General features: G+C 38.5%; 1 protein-coding gene across 1 annotated transcript in view; it reads left to right on the top strand.

Annotated features, from left to right (window-relative positions):
• LOC109067713 (ras GTPase-activating-like protein IQGAP1) overlaps positions 1-19895 on the top strand; it is a 39028-nt gene extending 19133 nt beyond the window's left edge. Inside the window, exons 3-37 of the mRNA XM_042760709.1 lie at positions 592-748; positions 840-917; positions 1093-1169; positions 1892-1959; positions 2344-2457; positions 2639-2817; positions 3778-3865; positions 3958-4121; positions 4372-4456; positions 4642-4805; positions 5736-5896; positions 6286-6410; positions 6854-7017; positions 10125-10215; positions 10402-10569; positions 10744-10886; positions 11013-11183; positions 11302-11385; positions 11560-11631; positions 11756-11825; positions 12343-12707; positions 12799-12962; positions 13062-13286; positions 13560-13700; positions 14331-14415; positions 15016-15248; positions 15323-15455; positions 15767-15869; positions 15952-16087; positions 16423-16510; positions 16596-16805; positions 17677-17843; positions 17937-18059; positions 18169-18277; positions 18376-19895. Coding sequence (XP_042616643.1) covers positions 592-748; positions 840-917; positions 1093-1169; positions 1892-1959; positions 2344-2457; positions 2639-2817; positions 3778-3865; positions 3958-4121; positions 4372-4456; positions 4642-4805; positions 5736-5896; positions 6286-6410; positions 6854-7017; positions 10125-10215; positions 10402-10569; positions 10744-10886; positions 11013-11183; positions 11302-11385; positions 11560-11631; positions 11756-11825; positions 12343-12707; positions 12799-12962; positions 13062-13286; positions 13560-13700; positions 14331-14415; positions 15016-15248; positions 15323-15455; positions 15767-15869; positions 15952-16087; positions 16423-16510; positions 16596-16805; positions 17677-17843; positions 17937-18059; positions 18169-18277; positions 18376-18489 — 4819 coding nt within the window. The 3' untranslated portion in view covers positions 18490-19895. The remainder of the gene's footprint in view (positions 1-591; positions 749-839; positions 918-1092; positions 1170-1891; positions 1960-2343; positions 2458-2638; positions 2818-3777; positions 3866-3957; positions 4122-4371; positions 4457-4641; positions 4806-5735; positions 5897-6285; positions 6411-6853; positions 7018-10124; positions 10216-10401; positions 10570-10743; positions 10887-11012; positions 11184-11301; positions 11386-11559; positions 11632-11755; positions 11826-12342; positions 12708-12798; positions 12963-13061; positions 13287-13559; positions 13701-14330; positions 14416-15015; positions 15249-15322; positions 15456-15766; positions 15870-15951; positions 16088-16422; positions 16511-16595; positions 16806-17676; positions 17844-17936; positions 18060-18168; positions 18278-18375) is intronic.
• Positions 19896-22043: the final 2148 nt, after the last annotated feature.

Raw genomic sequence — 22043 nt, 5'->3', positions numbered from 1 at the left:
CTGCAAGTGGACAACAAACCTTAGCAGAGCAAGCAATTTTAGTCTCCATTTCAGTTCCTGCTTTCTATGTTTTCCATGCGTTCCAGATGTTCAATATATGAAATATATTTTTTCTGGTTTAAAACAACACTCTGTTGACCTTCATGGAATGTCTTTGTGTTCGCTTCATTCTTCAGGAGAATGTTGTCTATGTGACGAACTTGTGATGTAACTAGCTGGTGATTTTTTTTTTTTTTTTTTTTTTTTTTTGGTCTTAGGACAAAACCCTCCTGTAATGAAACCTCATAACACATGGAGAAGAGAACAGGGTGTGCTTTAATGTGCTCCTTTTCATAGCACGAATGCCACCTTTTGTATTGGTTCTTTTAGATGATCTAAGGTATTTGAGTACGTCCCCAAGAGGTTTAACCGATATAAAGGTACTCACATGTATTTGAAAACTGTGCAAAGCACTACAAGTGCATTATAATAAAGCAGTCTAACACAATGTCTCTTTTATAACAACATAAAGGCTCTCTGGGTATAAAACTTGAATCATGTACAATAGTGTGCATTGCCTTGCTGAATATGCCATGTGTCTTCATGTTTCAGATGGATTGAAGCGTGTTTAAATGAGGATCTCCCGCCCACCACTGAGCTGGAGGAGGGTCTGAGGAACGGCGTGTACCTGGCCAAGCTGGGAAACTTCTTTGCTCCTAATGTGGTCTCTCTCAAAAAGATCTATGACCGCGAACAAACACGCTACAAGGTGAGACTAAAGACCTTTTCAGAAGCACTGATATGAAAATAGCAGATGGTTTGGATTTACTTGTTGGCTTTCTTCTTTGTCCCACTTGTAGGCCACTGGGCTTCATTTCAGACACACAGACAATACCATCCAATGGCTGAATGCAATGACAGATAAGGGCCTTCCTAAGGTGAGGAGTGTAGATGGTGAACACCAGTCTGCCTGCTTCTTTCATTAGCAGCATTACTTCTGCTTTATTGAGTGACTAACATGATAGAGCTTGCCTCTGAACCTCTTCCCCATGTTTGGCAACAATGGCTGCATTCAGTCTCATCAAAATACATGTACTTGTTTGTCCCTGTCAGATTTTCTATCCTGAGACAACAGACATCTACGACAGGAAGAACATGCCCCGCTGCATCTATTGCATACATGCTCTCAGGTACCTACTATGTCGCTGTGGGTTCATTCACAAATCTCTTGTTGCTAATAAATTAAGTTTTTATTAAATTATTATATTTTTTTTCTCATATATGTGTGTTACAGTAGTTCATAATAGTGGAGTTTTTCAGTAACAAAATTCAGTTTTTGTTTGTCACAATGACTATTACAAACTAAACTAATTATACTATCCTACATGGTTCTCTTGTGTATTACGTAGTGCTTGTTGTTGTTTTTTTTGTTGTTGTTGTTCTTGCAAATAAATACCTGCTACCTATAGCTACAGATGTAAATAACTACTTTACTTGCAGTTTCAAAGTAGCTTCTCCAACTTAAGCACGATATGCATATTTAAACTCTCTATTTTATTTAGACTCTATTTTTTATTAAATAATGTTAATCATGGATAAAAGTGCAAAGCTTATGATGCTGGGTAGATTTGATTTGCATCTGTGGAAACATGTTCTGGCCTTCAGAAACAGGAAAAAACAGCATTCAGGGGGCGAGAATTTGGCAGGGGCCTGGCGTGGGGTGAGGGGTACTAAATCCAGTTGTGGGTGTTTGTAGTAGATATAGTAGAGTAGGTATGTTAAAATTGAAAGCCATTAAGATAACATCTGATTCCCATTGCAGTAGTGTGTTTTCCCGCACACACCTACAGAATATGATATCTCTCCTCTGGGGAATTTTGTTTCTCATATTCGCTTCCTTTTTTTTTAACAGCCTCTACCTGTTTAAACTTGGCCTTGCGCCCCAGATTACAGACCTGTATGGCAAGGTCGCCTTCACAGGTGAGTCAGCTCGCTGTAGTATCATACTAAAGCTTGAGTTTGTACAATAACAGCTGAAGAGGCCCCTGTTCCCGTGAGCTGTGGTCAATGTAAAAAATCACTATCAACTGTATGAGCGTTTCCTGCCATTTGGGCTGGCCTGAAACTGCCTGCCAAGTCCATGAATGGAAAACATACTTTACCAGACCTATTGAGAACAATGTCTAGCCAATCACATCAAAGCAAGGAAAAATGCAAAGGCAAGATTACCTTCCAAAAGGTTACCATGCTTATTAAAGCATGACATACAGTATAAAACAATGAAAGCAAACAGAATACTTTCCACTGAGCCAAATGATCTCCATTTTTTTTGTTGTTATTTGCATGTTGTTTTTGTCTTTTCAGAGGAGGAGATTAACAACATGAAGATTGAATTAGAGAAGTACAACATTCAAATGCCAGCATTCAGCAAAATTGGTGGGATTTTAGCCAACGAACTCTCAGTGGACGAAGCAGCCTGTGAGCATTGTTTCAGCCTTTTAAAGTCAAATTCCTCTTGGCACTTTGGCACAGCTCCTTCCCTTGTAAACATAAACAGCTAGACTTAACAGCCAAGAGTTTAACAGCACAGTAATTATGATCTGTTATACATTGCCTTGAGCTCAAAAGATCTGCATTATCTTCTGTTGCAATGATTCAGTGCACGCTGCTGTGATCGCCATCAATGACGCCATTGACCATGGAGTCCCTGAAGGCACTCTAGCTGCCATGAGAAACCCAAACGCCATGTTACTGCAGCTGGATGAAAGCGCTGCCCAGCACTACCAGGACACTCTGTTCCAGGCCAAGACTGAGAAAGTGGCCAACTCCCGAAAGAGAGTACGAACTTCGCTCTACAGATATTATAATAAAAGATTTTTTAGATTTGGGTAACTAAGGGTGTATTTTAATATATGTACACACTTTCCAACACTGTCTCACACTATCTGCCTGAATAGTCAGCATTAAGGCATCAGAGGTTTGATGTGAAGGCTGTTCTAAATAGAAGACAGCATAATTGTTAAATAAAATACATGCATATTTATAGTCAATATCAACTCTGTCTACCATCTTCGATAAACTTCATGGACATAGTCAGATAACTAATTCTGGCCAAATTCAGGCAACATGGCATGTGCCCATCTTTGCTTTGTGTCAAGATCACAGAAATATATGCAGTAGACATGCTTGCATTTTAATCGGTACTACAAAGCATCAATAAAAATAGCCCCATCTAATAAATAAATAAGCAATATGAACTTTTTAACCTAACATTTATGCATGCTTTGTAGTTTTTGTTATTGTTGGCATCTTTAGCTTAGCTAAATTCTTGTCATATTGTGTATTGGAATCAACTGTAAGTGTTAAGGTGCATTTTGTGTAGTCCAATCAGTTAAAAACCATTTAATATTTCAGTATTATTAATATATTCTATTATAGTATTTATTAATATTTTAAAGTAGCTTTTGTTTTTAGATTTGTAGTTTTAATTTTACTATACTTTTTAGTTTACGTTCTAGTCATTTTATTATGGGCTTATCTTTTTTTTTTCTCTTATGTTTCTATTTATTTAATTTGTTTTCAGTTTTAGTAGTTTTAGTACTTCAACTCATTTTATTTCAGGTAGTTTGCAAGGCAAAATCTTAAATTTTTGTTTAAATTTACGTTTTTCATCTATTCAGCTTTTGGCATGTAACAAAAACTTTTTTTTAAATCATTTTAGATTTGGCTCTATCCATTGTGCATGAACTGAAAAATAGTATGAAGATAGTGGTATAAATGTATGTTTCTTTGCAATAGATTGGAGAGAATGCTGAGGCTGAAAGGGATGCTTACGATGAGCTGCTCACACATGCTGAAATCCAGGGAAACATCAACAAAGTCAATTGTATGTACCTCACCCATGTCCACCTTCAGCTCTTGTGCTCTTCTGAAGCTGATGATGTGATCTGACTTCTCTGTGTTTGTGCTGTTTCTCAGTGACCAAAGCATTGAATTCAGCAGAACAGGCTCTACTGAGTGGTGATGAGGACAAGCTGTTCAACACTCTCCGTTCCCCTGCGTTAGGCCTGCAGTCCGTGCAGGCTCAGAACAAGGGATGGTACCTCAAACAGCTGCTGGCCGATCGAGAGCAGAAGGAACCGGTAACAGCTTCTGCTACTCGGCAGGGAAAGATAGGTTTACTGTTTGTCTGTGACAAACTCTAGGACTCAGCAGAACTTAATGCTTGCCATGAGATTTCCTAATCATTGCTTCCCTTTTAATGAAGTACCATATTTTACCCAAACTGAACCAAAACTGAATTGTGATACAAACCAAGCTGTGAAAAACTGTTAATTCTAAATTCTATAAATCTCACCACTTTTGGCTTGTATCATTCGTCCTCATGCCTAGAATGCCCCAGGAGAGCCTCTGATGAAGGAGGAGTTACAGAGTGGAGTGGATGCAGCCAATGCACAAGCAGCGAACTATCAAAAATGTATGTACTCCCTTCTGTATCGCTACATTCTTTTGAAACTGTGAGTAGTTTGTATGTTCAGAGAAGAGAACATCAGAAAGACGCCAGTGTTTTCTTTGTCTCTCTTTTATGTTTTCATTCATGCTGTCCTAACAGCTGTCATTCTATGAAAAGAACAATGAGATATATGTGTGTGTGTGTTTCAGTGCTGCGGGCGATGGAAAGGATTAATGCTGCCATTAGAAAAGGTGTAGCAGAGGAAACAGTGAATGAACTGATGAACCAAGACGCCCAGCTGCCGCAGGTTTACCCTAGTGCTGCAGATCTGTACCAGAGAGAACTGGCCAGCCTGCAACAGCAGAGCGCAGAGGTTAAAACAAACTCACATCCACACAATATCAGCTCACTCTGGCACTCTGGTTATTTTGCTGTGACCATTTACTACAGAAACTAAGTGAGCTGTGTACGACCTGCAGCTGCATCCTAATGGTCATGGCCACTAATAAGTTCTCTACAAAGATACCAGCTCTTGATTTCAGTAGAATTTAGCAGTTGCATTTTGCCAAGCTATAGGCATGATATTTTAATAACAGCATCAAGCTTAAAAATACATGGCACACAAATATTGGGTAAAACTGGTTACACTGAACCATTTTTATCAGTACTACTCAGAATTCAATATTATTTAACTAGGGTGTCGCAACATAGCAGTTTTGGCGATGAAATATTGAAAAATTAAATAGTGATGTTATATTAATACTACATACATGACAATATTGTTAATAATTCAGCACCAGTTGCTGGTTGACACTCCAACATAGGTACAATTTTGGACCATTTCGGTTACAGATTCTCTTTCTGTGACCCGACACTTGTATGTTTAGTGTAATTCATTGGCCCAAAAAAAGAGAAAATATAAAATAAACTTAAAGATGAATTTCATATCCCTGACTAATATTTTTCTTCCTAAATTTCTTGAGATATCTCGATAATATCGTTATCGTGAATGTAGTGAAAATCGGATACCATGACAGCCCTATTGTTGATTTCTCTCGCCTCCGCTGTCACCTCTTTTTACTTGAGTTTGTCACAGTGAATTATGGGATTGGCTTCTCTGAGATGCATATGATGCTGACTTTAGAATCGATCAAAATTAAGCATCTCAGCCTATTTTTAAGTTTGCAAGCAGCTTACCAGGTTTTAGAACGGAGCAGTGATTTACATGCAGTTCACATAAGTTGACGACCTGTAACCGTTTAGTTTAGTCTGAGTGAGTTTTGTGCTTTGCTTGATTGCACAGGGCTCTTTGTCACACCCCGAGCTGCTGGTTGCCGTGGAGATGCTGTCCTCGGTGGTGCTGATAAACGAGGCGCTGGATGTAGGGGACAAGGCAGCAGTGTGGAAACAGCTCAGCAGTACCCTCACCGGCCTCAGCAATGTAGAGGACGAGTTCGCCCAGAGGTGAGAATATTACTTTGACACATTCCTGGTCTTTTCTTGCATGATTCATCAGTGCATGTTATTCTAAAAAAATCTTTCATCAAAATACAACAGCTTCCTCAGCTTCTGAAATGACTTTCCTTTCAGCTGAAAGTCACAGGCTATATGGGCCATTGGATTATGTCAGCTATTAGCCAAATAGCTGTTTAAGCATTCATTTTCCTAACTCTCATTCAAGTCTAGCTCTGTTCTTGTGTGCAAATGCCACTTTTCATAATCAAATCAATTTCTGACTGATAAAATCAGGTCTCATCCAACTTTTTATTTTGCTTAGAAATATGCCAAAATACAGAAGTTATGAATGTTGATTTGGCTCCTGGTTTTAGCCGTTGTTTGTTGTCTCCGTGCAGATATATAGATGAGTTGATTCGTCTGAAGGCAGCTGCGCGTGAAGAGGGTAGTGACTTTCTCACCTGGAATGACATCCAGGCCTGTGTGGACCAGGTCAACAATACTATTCAAGAGGAACATGAAAGTGAGCATGATACTCATCCTTGGGAGTCGTGGCCTAATGGTTAGAGAGTCGGACTCCCAATCGAAGGGTTGTGAGTTCGAGTCTCGGGCCGGCAGGAATTGTGGATGGGGGGAGTGCATGTACAGTTCTCTCTCCACCTTCAATACCACGACTTAGGTGCCCTTGAGCAAGGCATCGAACCCCCAACTGCTCCCCGGGCGCCGCAGCATAAAATGGCTGCCCACTGCTCCGGGTGTGTGTTCACAGTGTGTGTGTGTGTTCACTGCTCTGTGTGTGTGCACTTCGGATGGGTTAAATGCAGAGCACTAATTCTGAGTATGGGTCACCATACTTGGCTGAATGTCACGTCACTTTCACTTTCACTTTCACTTTTTTATTATGGATGGATCAAATTCAGATTGTTTTGTACTATGAACAGTGTACATGTCCTCTTGTGACTTTAGGGATTGACGCTATTGGTCTGATCAACGAGGCTCTGGATGAGAGTGGCCTACAGAAGACATTGGCTGCTTTACAGAACCCAGCCGCCAAGCTAACAGACATAGATCCGTCTTTGGCCAAGCATTACTATGATATACTGCAGGAGGCAAGGAGAGAGAAGGCCCACGTATGTATACCTAAACAGACCCACAATCCGGTTTTTGTCTAGTTTTCGGTTTCCTTCTCTATTCAAACACTAATGGGAGTTTGTTTCAATCTCTGAAAACACAATAGCATTGTGACCTGATGAGGGTACGTATCCCTTTATAAAGGGAGGTCTGATAGTGGAAGGAGAAAAGGGAATTGTGACAAGAACCCTGTTTGCTGTGCTATTATTATTATTAAATAAAAATATTAAATAAAATAAACCAGAATATTAGGATAAAATGATATAATAGTATACTTTTTATTTTACAGTACTAATTTTTATGCTTGCCTTAATTTCATAATTTTCAAACATGAAATCATTATGCTTTTAACCGAAAACTCACTAAGCAATATTGCAATTTCTGAAAGCCTCTCTCTCTAAACATGCATCATGTGAGTTTCTCTTTCTAGGACTTCTCTTGATTCTAGTCTGATAACATCATCTGAGCTCATACTCTCGTTCCGCACCCCCACATTTTGTCTCGCTTTTATTTGCCACCTCCCCTGTTCTTTTCATTAGAAAGTCCCTTATATTTTCAAATGACCATACTATGTGCAAATAACATTCAATTCATTTGATCTCACACACCTTGGGTATCACATACACCAACTTTGTATTTTTGGTCCAGTGGGTTCAAGTGTAGCATATTTCAGTTTTGTGTCTAGTCAGTTTTAGGCCACGCCCCACGTGTTTCCTGTGGATGTGAAATTGAAACCTCAAGGATGCAGGTGAATGGGCAAAGAGAAGGCCATGGTTTACCACAGCAGTGTGCCAGTGTGGTTCAGAGCTGAACTGAAGTCTTTGAGGCCAAGAGCTCTTTTTTTTACCATGACAGCTCTAGATAAAGTACCCAGAATACTCCTTCAGAGGCGTAAAACTAATCTTAAATCTGCATCTCTGTTTGATTCCCCTATTTGGAAACAGTTCTTGTGAGTTTAATTAGTGATGTTTACTCTTTGTCACTAACCACTCTTTTAACAGAGGATCACATGAAAAGCAATTTTTGCCTCTTGAACTCATAATAGCTGTCAAAGTCAGTGCTGAACCCATACTACCTAAAAAAAAAAAACGTTTCCTTTTGCCATGATTTGCACAAGCATCGGAAATAACAAGACTTATGACTTTTTCTCTGCCTTAAAAGGGCAAAAGTCTGGTGCTGTTAGCTGGCGTAGCTCAGGAGAGGGTTTTTAGTGCTGACATCACTCCTCCAGGCTGACGCTAGCTTGGGTCACTATGCCGTGGAAAGCACAGATGAAACCAGATCTGCTCAACTGAGACAGGAAAAAACTGGTGGTGTGATGTGTGGCCTGACAGTAACGATTCAAAATGTTTCTGTTTAAATGACTTAAGTAATCACAGTTTTTGAGAAAGATACAAGCCTCAAAACTCTTGTAATGAGTAAAACATGAAAAGTTAAAAATCATACCGTGATGGCATTGAACTGATAAGTAGATGACGTGAAATACTTTCAGGAAGTTAGCTGACGAACAGTGGTGTGAAATGCAACACACACACACACACACACACACACACACACACACACACACACACACACACACACTTATTATATGCAGTTTTTAATGATTTATTAATTTGGAGAATTTGAATATTTGTACACAAAAATGTACGTTATGCCTCTATTATCCATATGCTTTTTAGAAGTGCATCACTGTTTACATCACATCCTGTGCTAAAAGCATTTCACGCTGATCTTTACCAAAGTTTAGCTGGAATTGATAGAAGTAGTTCCTCTTTTATCATTCAGTGTAAACCATCCCAGAAGAGTTGTTAATGTAATCTTGGACATTACACCACACCCTTTTTCACTTCCCTAGTTACAGCTGGCAGACTTTATTCACGTATTTAGATCCTGATCATTTCTGCTCCACCCCACTGGGACACATTAAGTCCTGTTTGCGCTCTAATCCAGCAGGCATTAGTTTTATGCAGCCGATAAAATGTAACGCAGTGAAGGAACAACGTTTTCCTGTGTTGCACAGTTTGCCACACCCTCAGGTTTGGTGCATGGCGCTGCTGTACGTTTGCAAGAAAGGCGGGCAGACTGCATTGAGGGGCCGCTGCACTGCACTCAGCAAATCAGAGAGCTGCGAATCGTGCTCCGGAAACTGAGCTCAGCATGCGGTCAAGGACTACTATGAGAGGGCAACTGCACCACCTGGTGGTGGTAGTGATGTTTTTATCCAAAATGCCATGCGAATGATGATAGAAGCAGATGCAGTTAATTCAAAGGTGTACATTTTATACAGCCAAAGAACATGATCTGCACAAGTCAGTCAGCTTGATCTTGTTTATGGCTCTCTGCAGCACTTCCAGAAGGAAATTGTGCTATTATCGTGAAAGGCAGTGCATGATTGTTTATATAATTTTGGCAGTTACGTTGTTGAATCATGAAACACTGTCTCTTCCAGTTCATATAGCATTTGTTGTTACTAATAAATGACCTTGATGTGTTTTTCATCCACATCATACTGTACCTGTTGACAGTTAAAACATTTTTAATAGAATTAAAGTGACAGATCACCCCAAAATGTCAATATTTACTCAACCCACATGTTTTAAAGTTTCTTCTGTGGAAAACAAAAGATGTTAAAAAAAAAGTCCATAAAGTGAATGACATTGAGGTGCAAAACATTGACTTATTGTATGGGGGAAAAAAACAAAAAAACTTTTGCTTTTTTTTTTTTTTGTGATCCTGGAAAGAAAGTAAGGCATACAGGTGGACTGTTTAATGGCTGTAATAATCTCATTACAGAAGGTTTGACTGACACCTAGTGTCCGAGTGATATTCCTAATCAAAGACAAAAGTAAATCTAGTTGGAATTGCTTAAAATGTGTAATTTCCAAAGTATGCTTAGGTCTTTTGTCTTTTTTTCTAATCTAGAAATTAATTGTTATAATTCTAATCTTTAAAATGCTTATTTAGTCATCAAAATTATTGCAAAAGACATGAAAAAATGGAAATGAATTGTCCACACAGTATGGTAAATAAAGCGATCAGAATGCATCCTAATTCTTTGAAATGGTTACTCATTGGTAATTGACATGTTTTTTGCTTGTCTTTACAGGAATGCGGAGATCCTTCTGCAGTGCTTTGGTTAGATGAGATCCAGGATGCGATCTTAAGAGCCAACAAGGACTCAGAGGATGCTCTGCAGTGTAAAAATACTTATTTAAATCTTAGTGTACTTACTATTAAACTCTGAACTCATTTCCTTCAGTCTTGGTGTATTTACTCATTTAGTCTGTATCTCTCTGCTTGATTATTACTGTGATTCTTGAATACAATTCTTTTCTTTGAATCATCTCAGTTTTCTAAAGAAAAATCTTCTCTTCCATCTTCAGTCTCTCAGGCGATCCAGTCTATTAATGAGGCTGTGGATAACAAGGACTCGTCTCAGACCCTGGCAGCCCTGCGTTCACCTGCTTCTGGTCTGTATGGAGTCACGTCTGAATGTGCTCAGACCTACCAGGATGACCTGTTTCGAATTAAAGAGGACAAGAAAAAGGAAGGTGAGATGGGCTCTTGCGTTGATTCTTTGATGTTTGGTACAAAAATCCACAGTAATATTTACATTAGAACTGCTTAAGTTTTCAGTTGAAGAATTTGTGTTCAGCTGTTTGGTGATATCACAGCATATCACATTTACACTTTGTGATGTAGAGAGTAATAGAGGTTTTTGGTAGGGCATAATGGCAGTGAATGGATGAAACATTGGGTGAAGGGAGGACACAACTACTACTATAACCTCAAGACTGGACAGGGCACCTGGGAAGAGCCTGCAGACTTTATTCCAAACAACACTGAGCTCAACAAGGAGGAAATACAGGTAAATCTTCTGTTTTTACAATGTATATAATAATATATATTAACACAAATATATTGTGTTATATTATATCTATTAATATAATAACTGTCATTTTTTCCTGATTAATTACTGTCTGTGTCTTTGTAGTCTGTTGTGTCAGGAGTAACCACAGCATATAACCGGGAGCAACTTTGGTTGGCCAATGAGAGTCTGATCGGCAAGCTGCAGGCCCGGTGCCGTGGTTTTCTGGTGCGACGTGGAATAAAAGATCGTCTTGGGTTCTTGAAGTCTCAGGAGCCGTCTGTCACAAGCATACAGGTCACGCTCCTTTTGCTTTCTTCACTTAGTGCTGAACAAGACTGAAAGGCATTATTGTAAATAATAACAAAAATAACATCACTGTTGGTTCTCACTTCTGATTCTGTTTGCTTTATAGGCCCACTGGAGAGGCTATAAGGAAAGAAAGAAGTACAAAGACAGGAAGCAGTACCTGAAGGATCACACTGATGATGCGGTCAAGGTAAGATAATGATGAGCAGCAGCATGTCAATTTCTGATGAAATAAAAGATCCACACTCAGGATTATACTCACTGTGCTATAAACTACGTGGCAGGAAATAAGTGGTATAACACCTAATTATCAGGTTTAGGTAAAAATTTGAATTTGAATAAATATATAGTGTTTTTTCTGTAGATTCAGTCAATGGTCAGGATGTACCAAGCTCGCAAAAAATACAGAGATCGTCTGCAGTACTTCAAAGACCATGTGAGTTTTAAGTCAAAATCAAAGGACTTGTATATTTTTATATTAGTAATAATAATAGTTAATCTGACTTCTAACTGCTCAGTGGTCAGTCTTTAATGTTTTCCATCCAACTTTCTCATTGCAGATAAATGATGTGGTGAAAATCCAGGCTTTCATTCGAGCCAACAAAGCAAGAGATGACTACAAAACACTCAGTAAGCATTTCATGTACTTCCTTCAAATTCTGTTTCACATCCTCTCGTTTAGAACATGCCTCTAATATCCATATAGATAACTTGTTTTGAAGCCATGTACTTGTTGTTTCTGTGTACTTTTTCCTGCTCATGTCTCATTCCAAACCTTTATGACTTACTTTCTTCTGTGGAACATTAGATGTTTCCCATACAATGGAAGTCAACTGTTTGGTTACCAACATTCTTCAAAATATCTTCTTTTATGTTCTGCAGAAGAACATAAGAGTTAATGATGACAAATTTTGATGACAATTTTTTTTAGGGTGAAGTTTACCTTTAAGGGGAGGGACACTTTATAGGACATTTAATTGGACCAAGATTAGAGTACAGGATGAGTCATCAGTGTTTTCGTTCAGTTTTCCCAGAAGAAAAAGACTGCACATTTTTAAAGTGTATACCTTTCAAACTGTTTCCTCCAACTAGTATAAGAGTTCACTAGCACTGAACGCCATAAACCTCTAAATCCTGTCTTTAACAGTCAATGCAGACGATCCTCCAATGGGAGTTGTTCGTAAGTTTGTCCACCTGCTGGATCACAGCGATCAGGACTTCCAGGAAGAGCTGGATCTGATGCGGCTAAGAGAAGAGGTGATCACCAACATCCGCTCCAACCAGCAGCTGGAGAACGACCTAAATCTGATGGACATCAAGATCGGCCTGCTGGTGAAAAACAAGATCACCCTTCAGGAGGTGGTCTCTCACAGTAAGAAGCTCACCAAGAAGAACAAGGGGGAGCTGTCCAACCTCATGATGATGAACAAGCAGAAAGGAGGCCTGAAGGCACTTAGTAAAGAGAAGAGGGAGAAGCTAGAGGCATATCAGTTCCTCTTTTACCTGTTACAGGTAAAACTCATCAACTCTTACCTAAGAATTGTTTGAAAATCAGTGTCACTACAGTCCTGTTAATTCCCCTCTCTGTTAATTTCTTTCTCAGACAAATCCTACCTATCTGGCCAAGCTGATCTTTCAGATGCCGCAGAACAAGTCCACCAAGTTCATGGATTCTGTCATTTTCACATTGTACAACTACGCTTCTAATCAGCGTGAAGAGTACCTCTTGCTCAATCTCTTCAAAACGGCCCTGCAGGAGGAAATCAAGTAGGAGCTTTATGATATACCATAAATGATGTACTCTATTTATCAAGATGCATTTGCATCTTTTACTATCTCTCAGTGATGTTTGTCTTGCAAATGCAGATCAAAAGTGGACCACATCCAGGAGATTGTCACAGGAAACCCAACAGTCATTAAGATGGTGGTGAGCTTTAACAGAGGAGCCCGAGGTCAGAACGCACTCCGGCAGATCCTGGCTCCGGTCGTGAAGGAAATCATGGATGACAAGGCGCTCAACATTAAAACTGACCCAGTCGACATATACAAGAGCTGGGTGAACCAGATGGAGAGCCAAACTGGAGAGGCCAGGTGTGTTTTCAACCTTTTTGATATGAAGGGGCCCCACCTGCCTCACACAATATTCTCCCCCTCCATATACACCAAGATATTTTCTTCTGTAATTATGACAAACCTGCTTGTTTTCAAACTTTTATTGATATATCAAAGTTATTAATCTGGTTAATTCATTTAATATATTAAATTATTTCCCTATGAAATAATTTAGCCAGATGCACAATTAAAATGTAATGCTAGATGACCTGCTACCTTATGTTGCAATGACCCTGTAATTCTGTTTTGCAGTAAATTGCCGTATGATGTGACTCCAGAACAGGCAATGAGTCACGAGGAGGTTCGAACCCGGCTGGAAGCCTCCATCAAGAACATGAGGACGGTCACAGACAAATTCCTCTCGGCCATAATTGTTTCTGTGGATAAAATCCCGTGAGTTGATAAAATCCCGCCACATGAATTTCCCCTCAGGCATCAACAAATTCCATGTCATCGACCTTTAGATGCACCTACCATAAATTGTTCTTGAATATATGAAAATGACTTTGAATATTTAAATACACGTCTGTTACATGAGCTGTTTCTTTGTTCATGCTCTTGTACAAATCAGCATTACACCGCTGCTGCTCTTATTCTACTGAGGTTTTACGAAGTTAAAGCTAATGAGTTAAGAGAGCAGAATACCACATAAAATAACACCATTTTTATATTACCATTTCTTCAACCGATTGGACTAAAAAAAATAACATATAGTGAATGACCCTATGAATAAATTTTTTAATAACTCATGAACTCCTCATATATCATTCAAATAACTAATTCACTGAATCCATCAGAGCACAATTAGCATTTATGAATTATGATACAATTATGAATGAACTAATTTACTGAATGCTAACTCATCAAAACGTTTATGCATGTTTGACTTGAAATGATCCAAGAATTATTACCATGTTATTATTGTTATTACTTACATTCACTACACATTTTGGAATAAGGGCTATTTAAACCTCATCAACATTCAAATATAAGAACTAAGAATCATTTGTGTTTTCGCTGTAGATATGGTATGCGGTTCATTGCCAAGATGCTGAAGGACACACTTAACGAAAGGTTCCCCGATGCCACAGAGGATGAGCTTTTGAAGGTTTGTTACATCACTGCTGCTAGTGTTATTCCTGTGCAGCGCTTGGCTGATGTAATTGTACGCTCTAGTCTCAAAACCAAGACAGCCTTTATTCAGATGTCTTGAACACTCTGATTACCTCTTCGCTAAACTGGCACCCGCTGCTTCTCCATATCAGTTCTGTCCCACTGTGGAACATTGTGCTGATTCCTGAGCATTTCTCTGCTCTTGTGCTTCTCTGACTTTGAATAATAAATGTGGTTTCCATCTCTTTCCTTTTCTTCTGGAAGGAGATTCCTCTTCTCTTTCTTTCTATCTATCTGTCCCACACATGCTCTGTCTCTCTCTTTCTCTATGGCCTGGCTCCAGCTGTCCTCTAGGCCCTTGCTTATACCCTTTTCAAGAGGTTTTTGAAGAGCACCCAGCACAGGTGAGCCACGTCTTTCTTATTCTTGCCTCGCTGCTTCTCTTTCTGTCAGTAATTTGGTTTATCCCCTTTGTAGAAGCAGAGGATCTTCAATTGCACAACGATAGAAACATAAATAATAGGTTTTAAAAAAATTGCACAGATGTTGTGTTTGCTTAAAAAAAGGAGGACATACTCATCCTTATTATCTTTTGATTGTGGGCAACCTGCTGTACTACCGCTACATGAACCCCGCCATTGTGGCTCCTGATGCCTTTGACATCATCGATCTGTCGGCTGGAGGTCAGCTGACCACAGAACAGAGGCGAAACCTGGGATCAATCGCCAAAATGCTGCAGCACGCAGCCTCCAACAAGATGTTCCTCGGAGACAACGCCCATCTGAACCCCATCAATGAATACCTCTCTAACTCCTACCAGAAATTTAGGTACAAGTGACATCAAAGTGCTTCTGTTTGTTTCTTTAATTCCATACTGATGCAAGAACTTTTTTATCTCCCAGACGTTTCTTTTTGTCTGCTTGTGACGCCCCCTCTTTGGAAGACAAGTTCAATGTGGATCAGTACTCTGACCTGGTCACCTTGACCAAGCCTGTGATCTACATTTCCATTGGGGAGATCATCAACACTCACACGGTAACTATTTGAGACTTAAGGAGTGATCAAATTTTGAAATTCAGACATTTCAGTTGGGATCTGCTCAATTACGAGTTTTGACAGGGGGGCAAAAAACGAATTCCTCCCAAATATTTTGCTTCGGTTTCAAGTTGTTCACAAAAAATTCAATACGTTGACCAGCAGAAATCTGATTGGTTTGAAAGTGACTTCTGTGTAAGTGGTGCTTCAAGCATCGCTACACTCATGACAATAGAAAGTGGACTTTTTATACCAACAAAATTTAGTATAGTTGGTTTTAAGAACTGAATATATTGTGGTATCTTCTTTAGCTCTTGCTAGATCACCAGGATGCCATCGCACCAGACCACAATGATCCTATCCATGAGCTGCTAGATGACCTGGGAGAGGTGCCCACCATTGAGTCTTTAATAGGTGAGCCTCTGAGATTAGCTTTAATGTCCCAGGAGGCTGAGGTCCTCCAGAGTCAGAGTGATGGACTGTTGTTCTCTCACAGGTGAGAGCCCACTTCCCCCTGATGATCCTAATAAGGAAATGATGGGTAAGACAGAAGTCTCCCTCACCCTCACCAACAAATTTGATGTTCCCGATGAGGCCAATGCTGAAATGGATGCCAAGACTCTCCTCCTCAAGTAAGGACAATGCTTTTCTCAAATTCTTCTGTTGTGAGGTACCAAATTCTAAGGTAGCACCTTTCCTTAAAATAATTAATTCACTAATGCAAACCCTTCCACTGTTTCCAACATTTGCATATGATTTTCACACTTCACTGAAGAGTGTGAAGAGGTTGCTTTAGCCTTTAGAAATGTTAGCTCGGCAATCAATTGTAATTTAACTCTATTGTACAGAAAGCAGTTGTGAAGTGCATGGAGTTGCTGCCTTTGTAGGTCACTTGGTTCTAGAACTAATATTTTTTACTTGCGAAGTAATTAACTTGGATCTTTATCCATTCATCTTTCTCATTTAGCACCAAGAGGCTCATAGTAGATGTGATCAGGTTTCAGCCAGGAGAGACGCTTACTGAGATTCTGGAGACTGTAGCTTCACCAGAGCAGGTACTTTAATTGCAGAATTTACAAATGAAAAACTTCATCACATCAGAGTTTTGTGTTTTCAAATTGCCATTTTTCTTTGGAATAGGAAGCCGAGTACCAGCGTGCCATGCAGCGACGAGCCATTCGTGATGCTAAGACCCCGGAGAAGATGAAGCAAGCCAAACCAGTTGTGGATGACAGCCTTACCTTGCAAGGCAAGAAGGACAAAATCAAGAGCAACTTGCAAAGGCTAGGAGAGTTGGGCAAAGTTCACCCTGAGAAGAAATACCAGGATCTTATCAATGACATCTCCAAGGTACCATTCCTATACAGGGGCGTAAATTTCGTCTAACAGTAAGGGGGGGACAATAAACATAACATTTCTCAAGGGGACACAAATAATACAGCTAAAATTGTGCTTGTAAGGATATCTATACACAGAGGAATGGCTTGCTACTATTAGTGCAGCAGGTGACCTTGCCAAATTAGACAACTTAAAGCTGTTGTGGTCATGCCGAGACTGTGCTCGTGTCTGTTGTAGACATTACTATCCGTCACAGTGTTGCCAAGTCTGGGGTTTTTCTGTGGAATTGGGCTACTTTATCACTATTGCCACGGGTTTAAGTGACCCCAATAACGTGTATTTTAGCCCGCGGAATGCGATTTTTACAGGGGCACCCCTTCGAAACGCGGATAGTTTGGGCTAGTTTTGAGTAGCAATTGAGCGGGTTTTGTTATGAAAACCTGGCAACCCTTCCCTCAAGCAGGTAATGTTATTATTACTAACATAGCGGACTCATCTAAAAATACATTGGCATCATCTGTATTAAAGAGAAGATAATCACTTCATCCAGTGTTTAATTGAATAAAATAGCCTTGACATCCTTACTTACTGGACTTCCACAACTACTGACTTCTCATCGGACTTGTGTGTGTGTGTGTGTGTGTAGGTGATGCAAAAGAGGAAATGCATTTTTGCCTCGTTTGTGTTGTTTTACTACTTACACAATTATTTGGAGTATAAAATATTGTTATTTACAATGCACAGCATGGTTTTTAATCTTTTTTTAGGGGGGACAACCCTCAGATAGGGCCCGGCCCCCCTGGGATTTCCGCCTATGCGAAACTTCAAATGCGCTATTTCGTTCTAGATTAAAGCATCTTGATTTATTCGTTGATGTTTCCAGGACATCCGGAACCAGAGGCGATACCGTCAGAGGCGAAAGGCAGAATTGGTAAAGCTTCAGCAGACCAATGCTGCCCTGAACTCCAAGACCAATTTCTACAATGTGCAGATTGACTATTACAATCAGTACATCAAGACCTGCATGGACAATTTAGCCAGCAAGGGCAAGTGAGTATTTACTGTCCAGTGAAGTTCATGTCATTAACTCTGATTGGATAATTGTCGTTGAGCTCATGGAAAATGCGATTGCTTCACACACAGAGTTTCTAAGAAACCTGGAGACAATAAGGCGAAGAAGAGTAAGCAGGTGTCGCAGAAGTACACAGCAGCCCGTCTGCACGAGAAGGGAGTGCTCATTGACATCGAGGATCTGCAGCCAAATCAGTGAGTTTCAGCTTCTGCTCGTGTTTTCATGTCTATTCATGTCTTGCAGTTTCTAGATACATTTCCTCTTGTAGTCCTGTAATAATATGCTTGTTTCCTATTTTTGCAGGTATAAGAATGTCATTTTCGAAATCTCACCATCTGAGGTTGTAGGTGCGTTTGAGGTTAAAGCTAAGCTTATGGGAGTCCATTTGGAGACATTAATGTTAGAATACCAGGTAAAAACTTTTTTTTTTTTTTTTTTTTTTTTTTTTTAGATATTTTTAGTCTCATGTAGTCAGAACTCTGTGTAATTTTTGATTGTTTTTAATAACAGGACCTGCTCCAGTTGCAGTACGAGGGGGTGGCAGTGATGAAGCTGTTCGATCGAGCTACTGTAAATGTTAACCTCCTCATTTTCCTGCTCAACAAGAAGTTCTACGGCAAATAGAAACTCAGAGGGACTTGACAGACTGTTTCATACAAAGTGAAGCCCAGACCACATTCATCTTTAAAGTTAAAATTATTTCCTGCACTACTCTGAGTGTGCTTTTCTTGAAGGATAGATTCCTTGAATGTACATTATTAAACTTGTCATCGACCAGCAACCTGTATCTTCCGGATATGTAACGGTTGATTGTTTTCTGTTTTTACTGAGATGTAAGTGTCCAAAAGAGTATCAATAGTAGTTTGCTTTGATCTTTTGCAAACCGTGCTTGCACGAGCTTTGAATACTGTATATGTTATATGTTAAATGAACATTTTTATTACCTAATCTATTCTTAAGGATAAACAATTTGAAAATTGTTTCTAAGTATCCTTATCGTGTAGGAGAGTGATGAGCCACATTCCTCCCAATGTTACCAAAATATATTTATCAGAGTAATTTTTGTTTCTTTATTTGTAAAATCCTGAATAGGTATACTTTACTGGCTAGTTGAAAAATGAAGACTTGTTGGAAAATACTTTTTTTTTTTTTTTTTTTTGGACACTGCATGCTGGATGAATTTTACGTTTACGTCCCTCTAATTTGTGCAGCCTTGTGTCCATTAATTTTTTTAAAGGTGCCTTAACTTAAATAAAATTTGAGGAGAAGCCTTATCATATCAACACATAGCGTTTATAATGTCAGTCCATCTCATTGTCTGTTGTTAGAATTATTTGACTCTTAAAATACAAGGTTGAATGATGGTTATATATTTTTACTGATTAGTGATGCTGGTTTATACACTTATTATGTTGAGAAAATACAGTGATGACATAAACAGATTAATTATGAAATTTAAGATGTACAGACATTTTCTTTAATTTTTTTTTACAAAAAACCTTTCAAGGTTCAATTCAATCATTACAGTCTTTAAAAAAAAAGGATTCAGGTTTTAGAGAAGAACATCAAATTTATTGCAACTGTTCTGGTGTTTGACTAAGATGTTCTCGGTTACTGTACCGTTAAAACAAAGTGTCACGCTGTTTTATATTCAAATGCTTTATGAAGGTGTGTATTTTTTCACATGTGCATTCGATATGGAATGCCAGATTGGTAGCTGTGTGGAATATGAACCGCAGTGTGGTTGAAATTTTTTAATGGAACAGTTGTTTTCCTAATGTTATCATAAGATGCTGGTTAGAAAATGATGAACCAGGATGAGACATTTCACTGTCCAGTGTTATATATGGCAAAAATTCATTTCACTTAAAGCTGATATTCTTTAACCTCATTGTATGGTTCAAAACACAAAATGCTTGAATATCTACTCCTATGTTTTTTTTTTTCTTTTCATTTATTACAGATAGCTCGAGCAATTATTTGTTAGCTGTTCCACTGCTAAAACTATTAATAAAATATATAAATGAAAACCACAGTATATCCTTTTGTTCAGATGCTCCCATACATTAAAGTCAGCCCAATTGATTAGGCACAGCTATTTATTTTATTTTGACCTATATTATATAGCTGCTTTGTTGTGTAAAGGTGAAAATCTGGTATAATATCAGGACATTTCAACTGTTTGCATTTAAATTTTTTCATTTAGCAGACACTTTTAACCAAAACGACTTGCTGATGAATAAGTCAAAGTGATTCATCATAAATAGGCAAGTAATCAGGAAGTTCTTGTAAGTCGAAGTTTCAGACATCGTTCAGATTAGCACAAGCTAGAACAGGGAGGGATTAAGGAAAAGTGAAAGAAAAGTATTATTATTGAGTCATTCTATATTTAGGGGTACATTTCATGTCAGCCAAAAAGTCAGAAAATCATTATCCCCTTAATGTGCTAAATCAATTGTTTGGCAAGCTTAAACTCTAATGACTTTTTAAATATGTTAATGGAAATTAACATTTGATTCATTATTTTGTCAACTGTGTTACGGACAAATGTTGTGTCAAAATGAAACATGAATGAAGTCTCACATGTTTGATTACACATTTGTTTGAAAGTCTCTGAGGTTATCTGTCTAACTGATTTGAAAATATGAATTTAGGGCTTCATAATGGGCATACTGTGGGATGCTATCATGAAGGATGATACTTTTCTTTAACATAAATCCACAGTATGCTGAATTTAATGTTATTCACCATGCTTACCAAAGTCATCCATCTCAGATATGCCCATCTTTTTTTCTGATGGATTAGTTCACATTTAAAATATTTATAACATAAAAACCCACACATAACACAGTTGACAAAGTAACACAGCTGACAGGTTAGAATGAACTTTGTATCCATTAAGCATTTTAAACACACACACATTATAATATATATATATATTATAATGTGTGTGTGTGTTTAAAATGCTTTATGGATACGAAGCTCATTCTAACCTGTCAGCTGTGTTACTTTGTCAATATATATATATATATATTTATATATATATATATATATATATATATATATATATATATATATATATGTGTGTGTGTGTGTGTGTGTATAATATATATATATATATATATATTTTTTTTATTTTTCACAGTGGTGTGAAAAAGTGTTGGCCCCCTTCCTGATTTCTTATTTTTTTGCATGTTCTTCACACCTTAATGTTTCAGATCATCAAACTAATTTAAACATTAGTCAAAGATAACACAAGTAAACACAACATGCAGTTTTTAAATGAAAGTTTTTTTTATTTCGGGAAAATTAAATCCAAAACTACATGGCCATGCGTGAAGAAGTGTTTGTCTCCCTGTTAAAACTGTGGTTTATCACACCTGAGTTCAATTTCTCTAGCCACACCCAGGCCTGATTACTGCCACACCTGTTCACAATCAAGAAATCTCTTAAATAGGACCTGCCTGAGAAAGATAAGTAGACATCAGACTGGAGTATGTACAAACTGTGGAGTAATAGAAAATGTAAAACACATACTTCTAGATTGTACACAATACACCAGAGAAAGGGAAAATATGAAGAGAGCGGTAAATAAAGACTTAACAATGGAAAATTTATTGAGTATAACCGACACACAGTCCACAGTTAGGGGAGTTATAACTTTTCTTAAAGAAACCCAACTAGCAAGTATAATTTAGTGTTTTTTGTTGTTGTTGTTGTTTTTGTTGTAGGTTGAGGAGCTCAGGGTGGAAGCTGGAGGAGCTGAACACACAGCGCCAGCTGAAGCTTGAGCTTTGGTCCTATAGGATATTAAAGGTTTTTTATTTTTAGATATTTTTATTTATTTTTTATTTTTGAATGATGACATCCCAATGTGATCACACCTCAGCCCAGTAGATGGTGGTAATGCACAATGATTGCAAACTACCAATAAAAATCATCGAAGAAGAAGATAAGTAGACCAAAAGATCCTCAAAAGCTAGACATCATGCAGAGATCCAAAGAAATTCAGAAACAAATGAGAAAGAAAGTAATTGAGATCTATCAGTCTGGAAAGGGTTATAAAGCCATTTCTAAAGCTTTGGGACTCCAGCGAACCACAGTGAGAGCCATTATTCACAAATGGCTAAAACATGGAACAGTGGAGAACCTTCCCAGGAGTGGCCGCCCGACCAAAA

Source organism: Cyprinus carpio, chromosome A7 (genome assembly GCF_018340385.1).
Source record: "Cyprinus carpio isolate SPL01 chromosome A7, ASM1834038v1, whole genome shotgun sequence".
NCBI lineage: Eukaryota > Metazoa > Chordata > Actinopteri > Cypriniformes > Cyprinidae > Cyprinus > Cyprinus carpio.
Note: the sequence above shows the minus strand (reverse complement) of the source record. Positions and strands in the feature narration are given on the sequence as shown.